This window comes from Cervus elaphus, chromosome X (assembly GCF_910594005.1).
Source record: "Cervus elaphus chromosome X, mCerEla1.1, whole genome shotgun sequence".
Lineage (NCBI taxonomy): Eukaryota > Metazoa > Chordata > Mammalia > Artiodactyla > Cervidae > Cervus > Cervus elaphus.
In genome coordinates, this window is record NC_057848.1 from 143552662 (window position 1) to 143573103 (window position 20442).

The 20442-nt window shown below is 35.9% G+C and overlaps 1 protein-coding gene across 9 annotated transcripts in view; it reads left to right on the forward strand.

Annotated features, from left to right (window-relative positions):
* DMD (dystrophin) overlaps positions 1-20442 on the forward strand; it is a 2565910-nt gene that overhangs the window by 1971650 nt on the left and 573818 nt on the right. For all 9 annotated transcript variants that reach the window (XM_043895268.1, XM_043895262.1, XM_043895270.1 and 6 more), the window contains one exon: positions 9968-10179. In XM_043895268.1, coding sequence (XP_043751203.1) covers positions 9968-10179 — 212 coding nt within the window. The remainder of the gene's footprint in view (positions 1-9967; positions 10180-20442) is intronic.

The window sequence follows — 20442 nt, forward strand, 5'->3', positions numbered from 1 at the left end:
GGGCAACCCACAAACAGAATAATAATACCAAAAAAGTTCTCGCAACCAAAGAAGTTGTGAAGGTTTTGAGCCCCAAATCTGGCTTCCCAGCCTGGGGATCTGGTAAAGGGCCTCAGAATCCCCAGGGAGTCTGACTTTGAAGGCCAGTGAGATTGAATGGCAGACTTCCACAGAACTGGGGGAAACAGACTCCACTCTGGGAGGGCACAAACAAAAACCTTGTGCACATCAGGACCCAGGGGAAAGGAATAGTGACCTCCACAAGAACTTACCAGACCTGCATGCAGGTCGTGTATTTGGACGTGTATTGGAGGGTCTCCAGTAGAGGCATGGGTTAGCATTGGCCTGCTGTGGGAATGAGGGCAGGGGGTGGAGGACACGGGAAGCAGCAGTCCTGGGAGGTGCCCTTGGTGTGAACCCTCTTGGAGATTGCCATTGGCCCTACCATAGAGCCCATAGACCCCAGGGTTGGGTCACCTCAGGACAAACAAAATTGAGAGGGAGGCAGCACAGCCCCACACATCAGCAGACAATTGGATTAAAGTTTTACTGAGCACTCCCTGCCACCAGAGAGACCTCGTTTTACCCACCACCAGCCCTCCCATTAGGAAACTTACACAAGCCTCTTAGCCTCATCCACCAGAGGGCAGACAGAAGAAGCAACAACAACGACAAGCTTGCAGCCTCCTGAATGAAAACCACAATCACAAAAAGCTAATCGAAATGAAAAGGCATGGGATGATGTCCCAGATGAAGGAAAAAGATAAATCTCCAGAAAATAATCATGATAGTAAATGAAAGGAACTTTTTAATGTTGGCTTTGGTTTATTTCAACTGAATTTGAACATGACTGAATATGATTGCCAAGCAGTATCATTCCAGGGAAATGATACAGATGTCTATATGCTATTTGTTCATCCAGGCACTGGAATGACTGAGTTCTTCCTAATAGCCTTGTAAGATGAGTTTCTATCTCTGACAGAAGCATCAAGGAGCATGTATTTCACGGACTGTTAGAGCTGGAAAGAACTCCAGGGATCATCCAATCTACTACCCACCTTTACTTAATAGCTCAGGATTTGAAAAGTCCTGTGGTGTTACAAAAGTGAATAACTGCCTATCTTTCCCCTGTAATTAGGGGCCAAATACTCTGCTCATTGTCTTGTGTCCAACATTTCTTTAATCTTCATAGATTATTAACTTTCTTGTTATTATTATCCCCATTCTACAGAGAGCAAACCGAGTGTGAAAATAGCATTAAATTACTAATCTTTGGCATGTGCAAACTAACCTTAAATGTTAGACTGATATTATAAAATATTTTAACTTAATTATTTGTTCTGGGTCTGTCATCTGTGAATTTAAAGTGAAATGCTTGGCTGTTCCTGAATTCCAGCTTTTGGGGGATTTAGAGGAGAAGCATATATTCAAATTAGTCATAGCAGCTAGGATTTAATCATTTGTCTATAATTCCCCTCCTTTTTTTTTTTCAATTTTTTGGTCTGAAATGTCTTCTCAGACATTGTATTCTGTTTGCACAGGAACCACATTCCTCTCTCCTGTTCCTAAATAGAGTAAATGCTCATTTCTACTAGCTACATTCGACTTCATGGTTAGTGTATGTTGGACTTCTCTTTGCTGAGTTTAACTACAGATAAGACTTCTACACAACCATGTTTAAATTCCATGTGGAAGCAGAAGGAACACATCTTTTCAAATTGGAGGATAATTGCCTTACAATGTTGTGTTGGTTTCTGCCATACAAGAACATGAATCAGCCATAAATATACATATATCTCCTCCCTTTTGAACCTCCCTCCCACCCCCTAGAAGGAACAAATCTTAATATTTCCTACAAATTGGGTCATTATTATTTTCACTTTCCTTGGCTCCTTATAAATCTTTGACTATAAAACATTGATATACACCCACATTACTCAAGGTATAGTTGTACCCTAACTTTATACAAGAATAGAATAATGATGATTTCTTTGTTTTCAGTACCCTTCTTGATCATGCCTAACCTTTTGGTGACTATTTTGGCCTCAGGGAACAGTTTGTTTTGATTACCATATTTTCTTCCTGATACTAACAAATGGTTCACAGTGTATTAAATTTCAATTGGGAAAAATTTCCTTACAGTTGACCACAGTTAAATAGATGACACTCTTTACCCATTCAAATGACCTCAAAAGATTTACTTGTAATTTAAATAGTTAAGCTCAGTGCTTTCTACCTGGAACTCTTATATACTCTGCAGACTCATGGAGATCCACAGAGTGCTCCCTCTAGCAGATTACAAATGTTTGCTGGTGACTGTAATGTCTGTACAGAGAAGCAATAACACCTTCCTTTAGTATGGTCCTTGAGTCTTTTATCCATTGTTGAATTTTACCTTCACAATGATTCTTTGGTTGTGCAACTATCATTATTTCAGTTTTGCAACTGAGGATCTTGAAGCTGTGATGAATCAACTTATGCAAACTACAATGGCTATTTCATCACAAATCCAGGGCTATAGCCCATTACTAACTGCTAGTCAAGGTTTCTTTCTAAAACTTAGTCACAGTGACTTCTAATTCTCAGACAGTAACTTGAGGGCAGAAATTGGAACAGAGCTGTTCTTTGTTCTCTAGCAATATATATATATATATATATATATATATATATATATATATATATACACTCACAAATTCAATCATTTCAGTTTTGAACATTTTCCCTTAGAAAAGATGTTAAGGGAATTTATATCAGTCAAGATCGTATATTGATAATCAAACATAGCTAGCTTAAAAACTTGAAGTAAAAGACTGGTTAGTACTCAATCAACTGAACTGTTTCTTTCCCTGCAGTATTGTGGTTCTTGACGTGATTGCTTAGTTTCCAATTTGACACTTCTGGAAATCTGTAAATCAGGACACATGCTGAGTCTCAGTCTGTCATCCTGAGCCCTGGCATTGGTTATTTATTCCTTTCATTATCCAGCATCTACTTACTGCACAATTCCCTGGAGAAGCTTATCCTATTGGACCTCTGAAAGAAGAACTACACACATTAGGGTGGCTCTTCAGTTACCAACATGTGCTGATTATCTGAGTTTATAAACATATATTTCTTCTTATTTCATTTTTGTATGTCAGATGAGTCTGATATAAATATAAATCTACAGAATGGGACCAAGTACATTGCCATAATATATCTTTGGTCTGTCATTAATACCGTGGGTGAAGTGTTGCAAGTATGGTGAAATTCTGTAGTTTGAATTGTTGCCCAATTATGAACAGTTACCAACTCTAACTACCTTGATGGTCCATCTCCAAAATAACTTTTCTCTTTGATGATCTTCAGATTTTGTATTTACTTTCATTCCTTGACAAAATGAAATAGATTAAAAAAATTTCTAAAATTCTCCTCTGTATATATTCTTCAGGGTCTACTCTTAGGATAGCTATATCAATTATACTCTTTTTTTTTTTTGGCTATGTCACATGGCTTGTGGGATCTCATTTCCCCAACCAAGAACTGAACCTGGGCCCTTGGCAGTGAAAGTGCAGGCATTCCTATCCACTGGACCTCCAGGAAATTCCCTACATTGCCTTTTTAAATTTGCATAACTGATTGCTGCTCCGTTAGTCTCTGTGGACTGATTTGGTTCTGTGACTCTAGTCTTACTCACTGTCCAGTGAGTGAGTGTCAAAAATCCTTTATCACAAAGTACTCAATCCTATTGTGTCCTTGGTGCAACCATTGCATCTCTTATTCATATCTGCCCAAGCAATATATATTTCACATCAGCGCTTTTCAAAAAGATGAATTCTCCAAAGTAGTATGTATAATACATTTTACAAGTCTTGAAAATATATTATTAATTTTTTATTGAAGTACGATATACATAAGGGAAAGGGCACATCACATAAATGTCTAGCTTGGTGAATGTGCAGAAACTGATTACAACTGTGTAAACAGCGCCCAAATCAAGGAAAGGTATATTAGAGGACCCTTAAAAGTCTCTCTCATGTCTCTTGCAGTGACTACCAGTCCCACAAAGGTAACAGCCATCTTGACTTCTATAATCATCTCACTTTGTCCTGGTTTTGCACATTTTATAAATAGACTAAAACAGTATGTCCTTGATTTTGGCTAACTTCTTTCTGTCACTATTATTTTTGTGAGATTAATACATCTTATTGAATATAGATGTAGATATTTAATTCTCATTGCTGGGTAGTATTCTATTGATAAATTTACCACAAGGTATTTATCAATTCCACTGTATGGTAGATGGGAATTTGGGTACTTTCCAAGGTGGATACAATCTTCTAATTTTGTACATCTTTTGGTGAATATAAGTATGCATTTCTCTGGGCTATATACCTGGGAGTGGACTATAAGTCAAATCATGTTTAAATATCTTTGACAAGTGGACTAGAGAAATCTCTGGTGTTTATCTTTTTGTAAAGAAAATAATCTCTCCATAATTTCTGCTCTGCAAAATGGATTCTCACATATGGTTAGTTATTTCACAAGGGGTGATACATCTGCTGCCTGTCTTTCTAGTATTCATCTGATTGTACTTATGTTAATAACAATATGATAGTTTATTGTTGTGATTATCCTCTGGAGCTCAGTATGTTTCAAAATTTGAAAATGCCCATAAAAATATCCTTATCCAATAAACACATGCACTTGTCTATGTTACTTAGTCTAAGATTTAATTAAAAAGACAGACAGAGGCAAAAAGACATGCCAGCAGATTTTCTCTGACCTACAGTTTATTTTAAGAATGTCAGAGAGAGATCATTGATTAGTTTTGACTTACTGGATTCCTCCCCCCACAGTTATTATTAATTTATGGATTTTTTGAATCAGATGAGACTACTCCACTAGTAAACATGAATATTAAAGATGTTTAATACATGAAAATATGGTCAATGCAAAGGCATTAAATCAAAAACAAAGGATGCCCAGAGAATATTTGTTTGCTTATAATAGAGATCGTAGAAAGTAAGAGGAAAATAAAGAGGGAAATCTGAAAGATTTAATCAAGTATTCAAATTATATGCATTTGAAATGCAATAAAGAGATGGTGATTGCTTTCAGAGAAGAAAGACTCAAGGTCCTGCGTAAGAGTTAACTTTGGAAGTGTTGACTTGGCCAAAAAGTTCCTTCTGGTTTTTCTGTAGCATCGTATGGAAAAGCCCCAATGAACTTTTTGGCCAACCTGTAGCACTTGTACATTTTTCTAGAGAGGAAACATGGATACTTGAAAAAGTATAAATGGACAATTCATTTGGCAGTTATCAGAAGTATACCACGTGCCAACCATGGGGCTATGCTCTAAGAAAATTTTTAAATGAATAAAATTCTAACTTAGACTAGATTCCCCTAGAAGCAGACCTTGAAACAATGACTTAAGTAACAATGATTTACTTGTATGATGATCTCAGGCAGTACCAGTAGGAGAGCAGGACAGTGAAATATGTAAAGGCAAGAAGCCAGTAATTGAGCCAATTACTGAGCAGGTTACTGCTGTGGACAGCTAGAGTCCAGCCCCAGTTAGTGAAGTCTGAGTGAAAGTGAAATTGCTCAGTCCACCAGGCTCCTCTGTCCATGGGATTTTCTAGGCAAGAATACTGGAGTGGGTTGCCATTTCCTTCTCCAGGGGATCTTCCTGACCCAGGGATTGAACCCAGGTCTCCTGCGTTGCAGGCAGACTCTTTACCATCTGAGCCACCAGGGAATCCCTTAAGTCTGAGAGATGGTGAAAAATACACCTGACAGTTGTTATCAATAAGGGGCAGTTATCTCCTACATCTCATCCATCATTGGCTGATTGACTTGTCAGTTCTCTACAGTAAGATTTCTACCACTCTACTAAAATCATTTTCTGCATGATCTTCAGGAAATCTGTTGTGGTCAAAGCCAGTGGATACTTTTGGCATGGGTTTTGGGAGATCTGACTGCTTAGGTCCAGGTGTTGGCTCTTGCACTCACTATCTGTGTGACCGTAGGCCAGTTCTTTAACATAGCCCCTATTTCTTCATTGGTTAAATGAGGAGAACAGCAACAGTAATGACACATACAATGATACCTCCCTCATAAGATTATCATGGTGGTTAGATGAGTTAATACATGTAAAGAGCTTAACACAGTACTTTAAGCAGAGGGGGTATTCAAATAATGTTTTATTATGATTTGTATTAGCTCCTGTGATGTCTGTGGTATATAAAAGTGTTAACCACACTTGTGTTTTTGAAATTTTCTCTTATCCATGTTTCATCCATTCATCCATCTGATTGACTACTTATGCTGTATCCTGTCTTTGTGTTGTATTTTCCAGGACTCCATCTTTAACCCTCTGTTTTGCTCAATCTATACACCATACCAATGAGAATGTGTTCATATTGATGGCTTCAATTTTTACTTTTCTCTAGTGATCTCTAATCCTGGATTTCTCTGTCTCCCAAAATATTCAGCTATGCTGTAGCATCTTCAGTCCAACTGACTGAAATGATAGTCCTATAAGGAAGATCCTCAGAACTTTCCACTGGATCAGTCTAAGACTGAGTTCATTGCCTTTTCCTTAGAACTGTTGATCTGTATTCCTTGTGAAAGTGAAAGCGTTGTCACTCAGCCATTTCTCTTTGCAACCCCATGGACTGGAGCCCACCAGGCTCCTCTGTCTGTGGAATTCTCAGGCAAGAATACTGGAGTGGGTAGCCATTCCCTTCTCCAGGCGAATCTTCCTGATCGAGGGATCAAACCCTGGTCTCCTGCATTACGGGCAGATTAGATTCTTTACCACTGGACCACCAGGGAAGCCCCTTTATTCCTTGAGGAGATAATAAATAGCACCTCCATTCAACAGGCACCAACCAACCAACAGCCAGGGAATCTTAGACTCCATTGTTTCCCCAGTGCTTAGGCTAATGCCTGGTATCAATAGATGGTAAAGAAAATGGTAACTGGCAGGATGGAAATATTGATGCAGAGGGGTAGATGGATTGTTGAGTAACCTATAAATCTGTTTCTTTAAGTATTATCTCATGATCATGCACAATTGAAGGTCAGAGATGAGAAAGCACGTCTTTAGTGGAGTGCGTACCCAGTAAACCATTTTCTGTTACTAATTTACACACACGTGACCCTTGGGGATGAAAACCTTCATTGCTGTGATTGAACAGGCATTCAAATGGTATGTTTGTCTGAAATGATGCTATAGACTGTAGACGGTTCCTTCTTTTTCCACAATTAAGAAATATCTACCCACATGATCGGAGAAACTGCTTTCCTTCTTTCTCATATACAGTGATTGCCTTTTAAAAATATAAATTATGTCTATCCTGTTGAAATGAATATAAGATACACAAAATATTCACTGGCATAAATGCAAATGGCTTACCATGTTTTTCTCAAAAAATACTAGGCATTCTAAACATTTTAATAGCATAGTAAAATGTTACCAATTAAGGCTAATTAAGGCGAATTGTAATCATAGGCTTTTAGAGGAAAGTCAATTTTATTATTTCCAAATACATGTAATATGCATATAACAATAGGCCAAGGAAAATAAAGAAGTGCCAGCTATGCAGAGCAAAATAGCCTGCTATGATAAGTTGGAAAATGGTTTGCAATCAGGTTATCAATTGTTTCTATGATTGATAATAAATTCCAGAACACTTAAAGAGATGCTTGCTTATATTTTAAATTGCTTTTTTATAATAGTATTTATGCTAGTAATTTTGTAAACTGAAGATTAAACAGACTAGTTAATAACTGTAAATCTCAACTATAATAAGTGCTATACTACCCAGTGGGGGAACAACAGCAATGCAACAAACAAACAAAAAAAAATGGTCTTCATAGATTACAAGGAGGTACTGACATTTAAACAGAGGGTGACATGTTAAGCAAAGTTGAAATATAATATGCTGAGTGGATTTGGAATGCAGAGCAAACACCCAAACCAAAATGAACTCAATAAAACAGTATCTATCACGAGTGTCACTTACTCAGTTTTACCTATTCCAGGCACCAGATTCTTTCATTCATGCCACAGGCACTAGCCTTGTGGGGTCTATTTAGCCCTGATGGCTATTTATAAAATATCTCAAATACTTCTTTAACTCATAACTTCGAATAATTTAAGAGAGGCAACAACAGATTTAATTAAGAAGAATTAAGTTTATGCCATGAAATAAGAAGCACAATACTGTGCTGTATACATTTTATTTATCCGTTGCCCATCTCTACCTCATTCTCCACTCTGGGAGGCTAATGTGTGTCATCAGTGGTCTCCCGTTTCCTCTGGCTTCCAATTGATTTAGCCACTGGGGAGTGGGAGTAGGAAATAGAAGAGAAAGGGCAGAGGGGTCAGGATATTTATTCTCCTAGTTCCCTGCCCAGGAAGTTGCTTCAGGCTGTGTCCCTTGACAAAAGGTTACTGCTCTTCTCAAGGTGCTTTCTTCTTATGATTCTCAGCTTCTGGCCACTTCTCCCTCCCCTGATGTCTTGGGCCTAGATGTAGTAACATCTCCACTGCTGCAAGATCCAGTTTCTTATATTATCTCTGGTGATTTTCCTACACCCTGATTGTGCTATAATTTGTTCCTTTGTAAATAAATCGTTCAGATTATCCAGGCCAGATCACAGAGGAACATGTATATCAAGCTGAGATATTCCACAGGACAGTGTGGGGACATTGAAGGGTTTAAGTGAGGGAGTGGGGTGATTAGATTGATCTTGCTTATTACTGGGTCTACAATGTGCAAGTTATATTGGAAAATAGACTTGAGGCAGAGAGACTATGTAGTCTATCCCAAACATGTAGGCAGAAAATGATAGAGCTTTGCATTGGCAATGTGTGGAAACAAGGAAGGAGTTCGGTATGAGATAAATTAGTAACCAATTATATATGGTGTTTTGCCAGGCTTAGGGAAAATTCTAGAATGTCATATTTCCTGCTTAAGGAATAAAATAGTGATTTTATTACTTGTTTTCTATGGCATTATTTCCATTTTATGAAATCAGCTTAAAGAAAAGATTGCATGGCCCTCAAAGAAAAGAAAAAACAATCTTGTCATGTTTATTTTGAATATTCTAAAATATTCCAGAGCAGAATCTATAGGGAATTGCTATCTTTGACTCACAAGGATATCAAAAAATAGCCTCAGTGTAAGTCTGTCCTACTTGTAGAATATAACTGGCATGAATTCTAAAATATTGTTACAAGAAGTTTCTAAATATGCAGGAAAAAAAATTTTGCAACCAAGTGGTTTACTTGGGAGTTGAGAGAAATATCAATAGGGGAGTGAGGAAGTGAGATAGGTAAGGCAAGACAGCCAATTAAGGATGATGCATAATCAAGCAGGTTACCACGATGACCCACTAGAGCTTTATCCCACTGGGAAAGCTCTGGAACGTTTATAAATCACATATCTCAGAGTTATCTTCCCTAGCATCAAGGGTGCTATCATATTCATACCCCAGGGCCTACCATCAGCCATTGATGAGAGGCTGCTTCTGGGAGGCAGAGTGGTGAGAGAGTGGAGAGGGGATAGCAAAGCATACTCTTGGAGCCAACACAAAGCCTGCAAGCAACCAAATGTCAGCGATGGTATTGGAAGTAAGGCTGCTGGGCACTGAAGTGATAAGGGTGGGGGATTTGGACATAGGAGCTTGCAAAAAGGTTATTCATATTTTGCTCCAGAGATGAACAGACATAGTTAAATTTTTCACTTATACTATTGATGTTCTAGGTCACTTTCAGGAAGTTGACTTAACAAAAACTCATGTTTGCCTTTAAAAAAAGTAAGAAATACTACTGTCTGTCATGCTAGCTATAACACCATGAGTGATTTCTTTTATAAGTAATATAAAATGTGAGATAATATTTGGATGTTAAATTTCATGTGTTGTCTCCAGACTAGCATTTACCCCCACATATTCATTTTTCCTTCTCTTCCAGTTGAAAGAATTCAGAGTCAGTGGGATGAAGTACAGGAACACCTTCAGAACCGGAGGCAGCAGTTAAATGAAATGTTAAAGGATTCAACACAATGGCTGGAAGCTAAGGAAGAGGCTGAGCAGGTGGTGGGGCAGGCCAGAGCCAAGCTTGAGACATGGAAGGAGGGTCCCTACACAATGGATGCAATCCAAAGGAAGATCACAGAGACCAAGGTTAGTATCAAAGCTATGTTCTTAAAATAAAATACACTGGGTAAAATTATACCATGGATTAAAATTTAATGTTTTTAATGTAAATTTATTAAAAGAAAACATAGACTGAAGAAAAAAATCTATATAGTCTTCTTGGATGGGGTGGCTTCCATTTCTAAATTAGTCATTGTTTGGACTACCCCAAGCTACACAGCTTGTTTTTAATACTAGGCTTATGTGAAAAATAAACCCTGAAATCTCAACAGCTGAGTACAGTGATGATTAATTCCTTGGTTGTGTCATAGTCTGATAGAGGTCAAAGAACTCTTCTTGGGAGCTTTCCCCTAAATGGTGAGTTGCAGATTCAGGATTTTCTAATTTTATTAAACTATAATTTTAAAATCATGTCTGCCCTAAGTCACCACAGAAGAATAAGAGAGAATGTGGTAAAGACATGGGGTTTTAGGGCCAGGCCTCCAAATTGTGGACATGACTTCCATCCATATCCCATTGACCAGAACTTATTCCAAATTTAATTTCAGAAAGAATAAGTTGGAATAACGAACTGGTGAACTTTTAGCTACTCCTCGCCATAGCTAGTTTTCCAAAGGGTCTGAACAGCTAAGAGGACACAATTTTTATTTCTATGACAAGAATGTTAGAAAGTCATACGTTTGTAATATTTCACAAACAGTGCATTTGTTGGAGGCATCATCTAGATGAATAAAAATTCTCTTTCACAAGATATTTGTTGCCACTAAAATTTTCTCCCTTTGACAAGGGTAGATGAATTAGGAATTTCTAAGGATAGGTTTTCCAATTCCTCATTTGATTATGTGAAATACAGAATCCATGTGGTTATTCTTGAGGGTTCTGGTCTTATCTGTCAGGTACTCAGTATGTCAAAGCTATTTCTTTTTTCTCTTAAAAATTTAGGATTCTATAAATCTAGCAGATAATGGAACAGATTGGTTAACTGATAAGGGGAGATTATATGGAAAAGTAGTTTGGACTGGATCCTTGGGTTAGAAATGAGGGGAAGGAGAGGTGAGAGGTGTATAAAGATAGAATTGATCAGGGCAAGAAGACTCTGAAAATTGGCAGTTAAGAAATACTCTTAAAACATAAAAGAACCCTAAAGTGATGGCAAGAATAATTAAGGTTTAATAGCTTCTAAAAGAGCAAGGGGCTTTAAATAAGAGACAGAAAGATTTGCAAAAGTAAATATGAGAGGAGGAAACAAAACAGTTTTTTCATCAAAAGAAGCAAGGTTTTTTGGACACCTAAAACAAAGACAAGATTATATTATAATTGCTATCCTTATCAAACTTTTGAAATAAAAATTTTCTTTTGAATAGTCTAAAACTGCACCTTAAAAATGGCTAAGCCATTATCTTTGGAAATTTATGTTTTTGTTTGTGATATTTAGGAATTTAATGATATATATTGTTACAACTTCACTGTAGGTTCCTAACACAAATAAAGATGACTAAAGCTGTAATTTTCATGTTCATTTCCTAAATGGCATATGCTAAAACTAAAGTAATACTGACATTTAGCAAATACTTGGTACTTGTCAAAAACTATGCTAATCACTTTGCATATATTGGATTAGTTCATCCTCCTGAAAACTTGTCATGAAAAGTAGTATTATTGTTCCCAGTTTACATATAAGAAAATTGAAAGCCTAGTGAAGTTCAGTAAATTCTCTTAATAGCAATAGAGTTGGAATATGAATGCACAGCAATTACTTTTGTAAATGAACTCCCAGATTTCTTCTTTAACCCATTATCTGTGTGGCTAAAACAGATCAAGAAAACACTGTAAGGATCCAACAGAGAGAAAATTGTAGTTGTGAACTGACAAATAAGATTACCAATGAGCCAACAGGTGAAAAATGAAAGCAGTGAAACAGCCTACTAGGGAGAAGTTTTCATATTCCATTTTACTGTGGAAAAACTAAAAAGATAAGTGTAGATTGTATTCCATTTTTAATGAAACTACAGTGTTTAATTCTTATAAAAGTCAGGGAGCCTGATAAAGTGGAGGACTGCCTTTATGTCTACTGTGTTATCACTCCTGAGTGATATTAGCAGGCTTATCACTTACAATTTTCTTTTAGGAAAAAAGTGTGAAAATAGACATAATAGTCACTGGTTAATTTGACCAGAATCTCCTTGCTCCATGAATTCTTTCTTACTCTCTGTATCTAGAGTTAGCATAGAGATGGTGAGCCTAATAAGGCAGTCATCAGACTGTATCTATAGACTTGAAGAATTGTAATGACAGCAGCCAGCCTCCCCTGGAGTAGCATTGCTGATGACTACCCTCCTCATCACAATGAAATGGTTTCAAAGCCAACCACTGGCCCTGTTATACTCTTTGAAAACTGAAACCAGTCGTCATACCTGAACTAATGAAAAAAATCACTCATCATTCTGATATTTTAATGATTCATAATTGCTAATCTTTGTCTATAGTTTCTTCTGCTTCTTATCTACATATTTTTAATTGTCTTCATATTGTAGATAAAATTTTGAATTCTTAAAGGTAGTATTATCATATAAATATATATGTTTCTGTATAACTTTTAATAATTATCATTTTAACTATAATATTGCATTCTGTTCCATCTTTCACCATTTCCCTTCTAATTTAGAAAACCTCTGCTCTTGGTTAGACAAAATAGTGGAGAAAACATAGAAATAACAGCCCCTTCACAAAGTAAAAATCAAATCTGAGATGGCATCTGAGAAAAGTCCATCTTGAAAACATGTACAAGGTGGAAAGAGACAGCAACAGGAGAGTATTTGGCAAAAGAATAGACTGTAGATGGTCCACTGAGTCAACAGTTAATGAGCAGATCATTAAGAGATGCCCATAATGTATGTCTAGTTTCTTTCTTTCCTATAATAACGCTGAATTTTTTGTAAACAAAGCATAAAGTAAGTAGGTGATTTTGTTAACTGCACAGCTTCATTTGCTTTTTTACATGGACCTAGTAATTTTTTTTTGAGATGGAAAGACAGATATTAGGGGAAATCATGCAGGATTTCCATCTTAATCAAAATATTTGCCAATGGGCTATAGCAGAGAGATGATGCCATTTAACTTTTGTAAGAGGTAAGATGGCACAGCATTGGCACCTAAAACTGCCAGCAGTGGTCATCTTGGGCTTTCTTTTATTTGGCACAATCTGAGTTTACTCCACAACCTGTTTCCCAGGCTGTTAAGATTAGTCTAAATTTGGCAGTGGATTCTTCGGAAAAAGTATTTCTTAATGACTTTAAACTTTCTTTTCCGGTGTCAAGAGAGATTTACCCAGACTCAGAGTTTTCATTTATTTTTCCCCCTTTCAGCTTTTGAAAGAGCAATTCCTTTTTTTGTCTGTCTTGTGATTGCTTTTGTGTCAAATTCAGCATAAAAGCTTTTCAAACGTGATGGCATTAGCTGTTTTGTGCTTGGCTGAGCTAAGAGTACATGAATTCAATAGAGAAGTGAAATCTTGTTTGAGCCTAGCTGATTTGGCTATATAATACTTAAAACTATCTGAGGTGAGAAACTCAGTAATTTATCAAATTATTAAATACAGATTTCTGAGACTGTAAAATATCTGGGTTTTGAAGATATTCATTTGGGAACTGGAAACAGAGTGTAATCATGTAATTAATAATAATTTTAAAAGTTGATCTTGAATGTAGTAAATCTGGTAGCTTTTTGAGGATTGCAAATTGTTTTACTAGAAAGAAACTAACCAGGGAGAACTTCTTTTTCAAACATAGATGCAGAGCCTGACTGTTTTCATTATAAGAGGGAATGAGTGGTATTAGATAGTATCTTTATCTACCAAAAAGATATATATACAGTAATAGAAGCTAAATCCTCCTTTCACATATTTTATTTACGATTTAGATGAACATAACATTAAACCAGCAAATTGACCCCAATGGTATTTTTAAGCTTGGATTTCTGATACAGTAATGACAAATTTTATTAGAAAATTTCTTGCTAGGACCTGCCATTTTTTCATGTATTTTCTGTATTTCCTTTTGCTCTCCCCTAAATATTCCATGTGATTAAGGAGAAAGAATCAATACCCAATGGTAGTTTTCCTCTCAAAGTATGTATGAGTCTATTAAACTTCTCAAAGCATACAGAGTGCTTCCTACATCACTGATAGAGCACAAGAAAAATAATGGGTAGTTTCCCAGGTCCTACTATAGAATATAAATATTTAATACATTCACCAAGACTTGGATGGCATTATGCTCTGATTGCACCGTATTTTGCCTTAGTCCCTTTTCACAGTTTAACTTATTCCATGCTTGAAAATATGATGTGGCAACTCTGTAAATCCACTCCTCCATGCAAGCAGCAAATTGCAAAATTGTTAAAATTGCTTTTTCTAAACTCTGGAAATTAGCCAAAGGTTGGCAACAATATGTAATCTAATGAATTTCACTAAGAACAGCTGGGTTTGAGGCTTTTTAACTTGGCCTGTTCCCATCACTTTCTTCCAACTACAATAGCCTCAAAAATAAACAATCTTAAAGCTACCAGAGAAAGAGAATAGAAATTATATAAAGCATGTTTTCTGACCACAACAGTATAAAACTAGAAATCAATTACAGAAAGAAAAATGGGAAAGGTGCAAACATGTGGAGACTAAATAATATGCTATTTTAAAAGCAATGGGTCAATGAAGAAACCAAAAGGGAAATCAGAAAATACCTCAAGACAAATGAAAACATGAAACTCCAAAAATCTATGGGGTGCAGCAAAAGAAGTTCTAAGAGGAAAGTTTATAGTGATGTAGGCCTTCCTCAAGAAAAAAGACAAATCTCAAATAAGTAGCCTAACCAACCACCTAAGAGAATTAGAAAAAGAACAAAACCAAAGTCAGCAGAAGGAAGGGAGTAATAAAGATAATATGAGGGGAAATAAAATATAAACAAGCAGAAGAAAAGATCAATGAAACTGGGAGTTTTTTTTTAAAGACAAACAAAATTGATAAACGTTTAGCCAGGCTCACCAAGAAGAGAGAGAAGACACAATAAACATGATGAATGAAAGAAGAGAAATAACAGTCAGTACTAGAGAGATACCAAAAAATTCTTAAGAAAATACCACAAATACTTACATGCCAACAAATTGGATGGCCCAGAAAAAATAGACACTTTTCTAAAAGTATATAACCTGCCAAGATTGAATCAAGAAGAACCAGACAGGGATAAATTGGGAGATTGGAATTGATATGAAGACACTATTGATACTTTGTATAGAATAAATAACCAATGAGAATCTATTGTCTAGCTCAGAGAACCCTACTCAATGCTCTGTGGTAACCTAAATGGGAAGGGAATCCAAAAGAGAGAAGATATATGTATATATATAGTTGATTTGCTTTGGTTTATGTTGTAAAGCAATTATACCCCAATAAAAAGTAATTTCAAAAAAGAATCAAACAATTTGAACAGACTAGTCACTGTGGTAAAATTCAGTTTGTAGTTAAAAAAAAAAAAAGAAAACTCCCAGAAAACAGTAGTCCAGGACCAGATTGGTTAACAGGGGAATTCTATCAAACATATAAAGAAGAACTAATACCTATCCTTCTCAAACTTTTCCAAAAAATTGAAGAGCATAGAACATTCCAGAATTTATTCTACAGGGCCACCATTACCCTAGTGTGAAACCAGACAAAGACACTACCAAAAAAAAAAAAAAAAAAAGGAAATTATAGGCCAATACCTTTGATGTGTATCAATACAAAAACCTCCACAAAATGTTGGCAAACCAAATCCATTGATATATAAAGGATCATATGTCATGACCAAGTTGGATTAAGGATGGGTCAATATTTGCAAATCAATATACCACATTAACAAAAAGAAAGGTAAAAATCACCTCAATAGATACAGAAAAAGCATTTGATGAAATTCAGTATCCATTCATCATCAAAAAAAAAAAAAACTCAACAAAGTGAGCATAGAGGGAACATATTAATATCTCAATTTAATAAAGGCTATTTATGACATACCCACAGCTAACATCATACTCAGTAGTGAAAAGCTGAAAGCCTTTCCTCTGAATTCAGAATCAAGACAAGGAAGCCCACTCTCACCACTTCTCTTTGACATAGTATTGACAGTCCTAGCCATATCAGTCAGACAAGAAAAAGAAAGACAAGGCATTCAAATTGAAATGAAAAAAGCAAAACTATCCCTATTTACAGATAAAGTAATGCTTTATATATAGAAAACCCTAAATAAAGTCTCCACTCAAAAACTAGTAGAACTAATAAATGAATTCAGCAGATTTGCAGGATAAAAGATTAATATACAGAAATGTGTTGCTTTTCTATATGCTAATAATGAGCTATCAGAAAGAGAAAGTTAAAAAACAATCTTGTTTAAAATCACACCAAAAAGAATAAAATGCCTTGGAATAAACTTAACCAAAGAGGTGAAAGACCTATACTCTAATGAGGTAAATTAAAGATAACACAAACAAAGAGAAAGATATTTTGTGTTCTTGGATTGGAAGAATATCATCAAAATGCCCATACTACCTACAGCAATTTACAAATTTAATGCAATGCCTATCAAAATACCCATGACAGTTTTCACAAAATTAAAACAAATAATCCTAAAATTCATGTGAAAACATAAAAGACTCTAAATTGTCAAAGCAATATTTAGAAAAGAAGAAAAAAGCTGGAGGTGTCACCTTAGACTACAGCAATCAAAACAGCATGGTATTGGCACAAACAGACTTGTAGATAAATGGGACATAATAGAGAGACCAAAAATAAACCCACACACCTATGGTTAATTTATGCCAAAGGAGGCTGGAATATACAATGGAAAAAAGACAGTCTCTTCAATAAGTGGTGACTGGGAAACTGGACAGCTACATGTAAAAGAATGAGATTATAACATTTCCTCACACCATATACAAAAATAAACCTAAAATGGATAAAAGGTCTAAATGGAAGAACTGAAACCATAGAACTCATATAGGCAGAACACTTTCTGACTTAAATCACAGGAAGACTTTTTTGGCTGTCTCTCCTAAGGCGAAAGAAATAAAAGCAGAATTAAACAATGGGGCCTAATTAAACTTAAAAGCTTTTGCATAGCAAAGGAAACCATCAACAAAATGAAAAGACAGCCTACAAACTGGGAGAAAATATTTGCAAATGATGCTACTGACAAGGGATTAGTCTTCAGAATATACAAACAGCTCATACAGCTTAATATCAGAAAACAACTGAATCAAAAAATGGGAAGAAGATCTGAGTAGACATTTTTCCAAAGTAAATATTCCAATGGCCAATAGGCACATGAAAAGGCACATTCACTAATTTTTAGAGAAATGCAAATCAAAGCAGCAGTGAGAAATCACCTCACACTTGTCAGAATGTGCGAGCATGGTCAGAATGGCTATCATCAGAAGGTCTGCAAATAACCAGTGCTGACAAAGATGTGAAGAAAAAGGAAACTCTTGTACACTTTTGGTGGTTATGTAAATTGATGTAGCTGCAATGGAAAACAGTATGGAGGTCCCTTTAAAACTAAAAACAGAACTAAAAATTCCATCCCAGTGTATATATCTGGAAAAAAATGACAACAGTAACTTGAAAAGATACTTGCACCCCAGTATTCCTAGCAGCACTAATTACAATTACCAAGATGTGGAAGCAACCCAAATGCCCATCAACAGATGAATGGACAAAGAAGATGTGGTACATATATGCAGTGAAATATCAGTCATAAAAAGGAATGAAATTCTGCCATTTGTAGCAATGTGAATGGACCTAATATTATACTTAGTAAAATAAGTCATACAGAGAAAAGACAATGTATAATATTATTTATATATGGAATCTAAAAAAATAATACAGATGAATATATATGCAAAACAGAAACAGACTCACAGACTGAATGTTTTCCTCTGAGATCAGAAACAAGATAAATACATCTGCTCTCACCACTTGAGTCGTGTCTAACTCTTTGTGACCCTATGCACTGTAGCTTCCCAGACCCCTCAGTCTTCCCAGGTGGCTTAGATGGTTAAAAGAAAAAAAATCTGCTTTCAAGGCAGGAGACCTGGGTTCAATCCCTGGGTTAGAAAGACCCCCTGGAAGATGGAATGGCAATCCACTCCAGTATTCTTAAGCTTCCCAGGTGGCGCTAGTGATAAAAAACCTGCCTGCTCATGCAAGTGATAACAGAGAAACAGGTTCGATCCCTGGGTCAGGAAGGTCCTCTGGAGTGGGAAATGGCAACCCACTCCAGTATTCTTGCCTGGAGAATCCCATGGACAGAGGACCCTGGTGGGCTACAGTCCATATGGTCACAAAGAGTCAGACAAATGAAGCAAAGCATTCTTCTATTCTTCTTCTTTACCACTTCTATTTACCACTGTACTGAAAGTTTAGGTTGGGAAATAGGCATGAAAAATAGGTAAAAATTATCCATATTGGAAAGGAAGAAGTAAAATTATCCCTGTTTGCAGATGACAGGATCTTGTATATAGATAGTTCTAAGGAATACACTACAACTGTATAAAACTAATAAGTTAATTCAGCAAATATGAAGGATGATAGATCAAAATACAAAAAACAGTACTTTTTCTATAAACTGGCAGTGAATAATCTTAACAGTGAAATTCACAAAATTATTCCATTTACTGAATAAATAGCAACAAAATATTAGGAATAAGAAAAATGCAAGACTTTTCTGTTGAGAACTACAATGCTAAAAGAATTTAAAGTTTAAGTAAATGGAAAAGCATGCCATATTCCCACATCAAAAAACTTAATATTGTTAAGATACCCATATCCCCAAATTGACCTACAGACTCTCTGTAGTTCTTATCAAAATCCTCATTGATTTTCCTATATAAATCAACAAGTAGATCCTAAAATTCGTACTGAAATGCAAAGGACAAAGAATAGCAAAAGTAAGCTTGAAAAAAGCACAAAGTTGGAGGAAGCACAATTCCTAATTTCAAAGCTTACTAGAAAGCTAGTAATCAAGATGGTGTGGTACTGACATAAAGATAGATATATAGATAAATGAAATAAAATTGAATATTCAGAACTAAATCCTTGCATTTATAGTCAATTGATTGTTGGCAAGAGTGCCTAGACAATTCAAAGGAAAAAGCATATTTTTGTTCAAGACTTCATTCTTGTACCACTGAATTATCCACATACAAAATAATGAAGTTTGACCCTACCTGAGACCATACAGAAAAAATAATTTAAAAATGGATCTTAGAGCTAAATATAAGAACTAAATTATTACAACTCTTATAAGACAACAAATGAACACAATGAGTTAGGCAGTGTATTCTCTGAAAAGATACCAAAAGCCAAAGTGCAGAGAAAAAAATATATAAATTGGTCTTTATCAAAATTGAAAATTTTGTGCTGCAAGCAATATTATAAACAGAGTGAAAAGGTGACCCACAGAATGAGAGAAAATATTTGCAAATCATCTATCTGATAAGACTTGTATGCAGAATGCGTAAGAAACTCTTAAACCTCAGCAAGAACAAGAAAGACTCAATCATAAATCAGCAAAGGATTTTAAAAACATTTTTTCAAGGATGTACAAATGGCTGATAAGCACACAAAGTGATGGTCAACATCCTTTGTCATAAAGAAAATATAAATGAAAACCACAATGAGATACCACTTCATACACACTAGGGTCACACTTGAGTAGGTATGTCAGTCAGGATAGGCTAAGTTACACCACACTAACAAACCATCCCCAAATCTAGAGACAACACAAAGTTTGTGTTTTATTCATCTTATATGTCAAGCGTAGATTCACAAGGGCATTCTACTTAGCTTACTCAGGGACTGCTGCTGATGAGAGCAGCATCTTGATACATACTTCCAAGATCAAAGAGTCAGGAACACAATGAATGAAGCCATTTACTCTTAAACTGCCTGCCTGAAACTGGCATGTAGACAAAATCAGTTGTTACTATCCCCAGTTCAGTGGGGATGCAGATATGTGATCATCTGGTATGAAAAAAAGCACAGAATGTTTATGAACAATAATGTATGTAGTGTACCACAATAGGCTCATGGGATTTGAAAATAGCCGTGGAGATGCTACTTTCTGGGAATGTGTCCTCTGGTTTTCTATCTAGAATCATTTCTACCCAACCAAATCCACACCCTCTCAACCAGACTTCTCTTTGATGCCTGGGGTAGCTGGGTGATTTGTTCATTACAACACTGCTTCAGCCTTTTAATAAAGTCAG